The sequence below is a fragment of the Eptatretus burgeri genome, chromosome 14 (assembly GCF_056783735.1).
Source record: "Eptatretus burgeri isolate ZD-2024b chromosome 14, Ebu_testis_v1, whole genome shotgun sequence".
Lineage (NCBI taxonomy): Eukaryota > Metazoa > Chordata > Myxini > Myxiniformes > Myxinidae > Eptatretus > Eptatretus burgeri.
In genome coordinates, this window is record NC_140974.1 from 45,140,585 (window position 1) to 45,143,084 (window position 2,500).

At 40.0% G+C, this 2,500-nt stretch overlaps 1 protein-coding gene across 7 annotated transcripts in view; it reads left to right on the top strand.

The window, feature by feature from the left end:
• Nucleotides 1-2,500, top strand: part of RGS3 (regulator of G protein signaling 3) — a 276,636-nt gene that overhangs the window by 24,312 nt on the left and 249,824 nt on the right. For all 7 annotated transcript variants that reach the window (XR_015051183.1, XM_085854602.1, XM_085854603.1 and 4 more), the window contains exons 2-3: nt 1,985-2,035; nt 2,231-2,289. Coding sequence is in view for 6 of the 7 variants with exons in the window: in XM_085854602.1 (XP_085710728.1) it covers nt 1,985-2,035; nt 2,231-2,289 (110 nt within the window). In the remaining variant the exon portion in view is untranslated. The remainder of the gene's footprint in view (nt 1-1,984; nt 2,036-2,230; nt 2,290-2,500) is intronic.

The following is a 2,500-nucleotide window of genomic DNA, read 5'->3' on the forward strand; positions in this document are numbered from 1 at the left end:
GTAGAAGGAGAGAGGTGAGGGTGGTGGAGGGGTTTTGGTGGTGGTTTGATGGTTATGGTGCCCTTTGGGAATGACGGTGATGCGATTTTGCGGGATTGAGTTGTGAAGGTAAAGGTCGTGGCTGTTGGCATTGTTGTTGTTGTCTGAGGGTTGGAGCGTGGTTGTAGTTGGTGACGATGGCTGGCGTGGTGGTTTTGGTGGTTGTTGTGTGATGGCGGTTGAGACGTGCTTGGTTCAAAATAAAGATAGAACAGAAAAACGGCTATCTCAAAGCGTCGCAGCCCGAATGAATCACATAAATTCCCTCTATACAACGGGTTTGGGGCTAACTACACATGTACTTAGACAGATGTCTCACCTACGGGCCCTTCATGGTGTAACGCGAATTTCCACAGCCGTAACACTATATATATATATATTTCATATATTTTCTTTTCTAGTTTGTTAAACTGTAGGATTGAGTTATTTTAAATAAATAATTGGCACAATTTCTATCTGTGATATTGTATGCTTTGTTTCCACCCAAGCAGTGCATATGATTGCTCCATATGGGTAAGAGGTGTGCTGAGCGCAATGCCTGTTGAGAGATCAGATGCCATTAAATTGCTGAAACAGTATGCAACCCTCCCCAGCTGACAATTTGTGTCCATTATGAATTTTCTTTTTTCAAAGTGTTTTTAAGCGCTCAGTTTCTCTCCTTCAGATGTTCACATCATTTGAGTTCAGCTGCATATGCACTTAAATTAGAAACGTGAACGATAGAGTATGGATGGAGAATGAGACTTGGTTTGGAGTTTTCCTTGATGGCACATGTGCTTTCTTCGGATGGCATTTTCTTGGATTCACACAAGCCGTCGCATATATGAATCTGGTATTCAAATGGTAAAGTAAATTTACATCTTAGCATACCCTTTGTTGCTTCTTCTCTCTCTGCAAGCTGAGCTTTCATCTTGAGAGCCAACCAGTTGATTTGAGTGAATTTACTGAGAAACCCATTAATAATGCTGTGTAATCCTATAGTTTTGCTCTTGGTTAGAATGTTTTCCTGAATATATCGCAGCAAAAAATTATTTTCATTGGTACCAGAAGACAGACCATCTGATTGTTACTTCCACCGCAGAAGTTTTAGGTTATGTTTTCATCTCTGTCTGTTTGTGAGCAGGATATCTCACAAAGTTATGGACGGATTCAGACCAAACTAGAAGGGCACTCGGTAGAGCGCATACCTCCGCCACATAATGCCTGATCCATGAAACATAACAGGCCCAATACATTTTTGAAATTAAATAGTTCTCGTATCCAGATCCGGATTCGGATCTTCACCAAAATCGAATCAATTCGTCTTTGTCACACACCCAACCTGTCCACCAAGTTTCCTCTGAATCCGTTCATAACTGAGAAATCGTGGGATATATCAGTGTAGGCCTATCTCTCAATGGTGAAGAATCACTTTGAAAAATTCCCAGATCCAGATCCGGATTCGGATCTTCACCAAAATTAAGTGTTGTTGTCCCTGGCCAGTCACCTACACACAAAATATTTTTTCAGAACGATTGCTTGAAAACTGTGGCCAACAATCGTGTGACAAACAAACAAACAAACAGACAGACAGAAAGACAGACAAGCACGACAGACCAATATATCGTACTTGGTGAAATTTGTTTTTTTCGCCAAGTAATAATGGTATTGTTTGAGCTGTATCTCCAGTTAGTTAGTTTGGTTATTTTTCCCATCAACCAGCGCATATTGTTGCATGCCTCAATAATATGGTCGACATCCAATGCCTGTGTTGTTGAATCTTTCATCAGATCTCACTTGGTCGAGTCACAATAATTCATAATTATTTAGGAGTTTGGAACGCAAACACACAAACACAATCACTCCTTTTCGGTAAAGACTAACACCAGGTCTAAAAATGTTTCTATTTTATTCAATGTTTCAGAGTGGGCAATAAGTACATTTTTAACCCCTCTCTAATTTTCAGGTCAACTGAACCTGGCAGTGGAAACATGTCCTGGCAGGATGGCCATTCACAGTAAGATCTTTTGTCCTAACTCTACAGCAGGTTTACACATAACTTTATTCCCAACAACTACCTTATTCCAAATTCCCAATGTTGTTTGCAGACTATCAGGTCTAAATACGTCCACCTTTAACGACCTTCAAGTGATGATGCGATTTTGTTGTAACCCACATACATACATTCATTATTTGTGCTTTTTGTTTGCAGTCATTGAAGCCAAGGGTTTGGCGGGACAAAGTGGGAAACCGTGCAACTCCTATGTGAAAGTAAATAATCTCCGAGCATCAACAGCATCATTCCATCATGATATTATGTTTTTTTTCTTTTTCTTTGCTCTCCAAAGAGCTATCTCTTTCTTAGAATTAGCCACCAAAGCTTGGATTTCCATGTTTATATATTAAAGTCCCTGTTGCGAAGAAGTGGAAAAGTTTTTCCAAACGTGATATTTGTCATACCTGGACTTCCTTGAGTCAACAT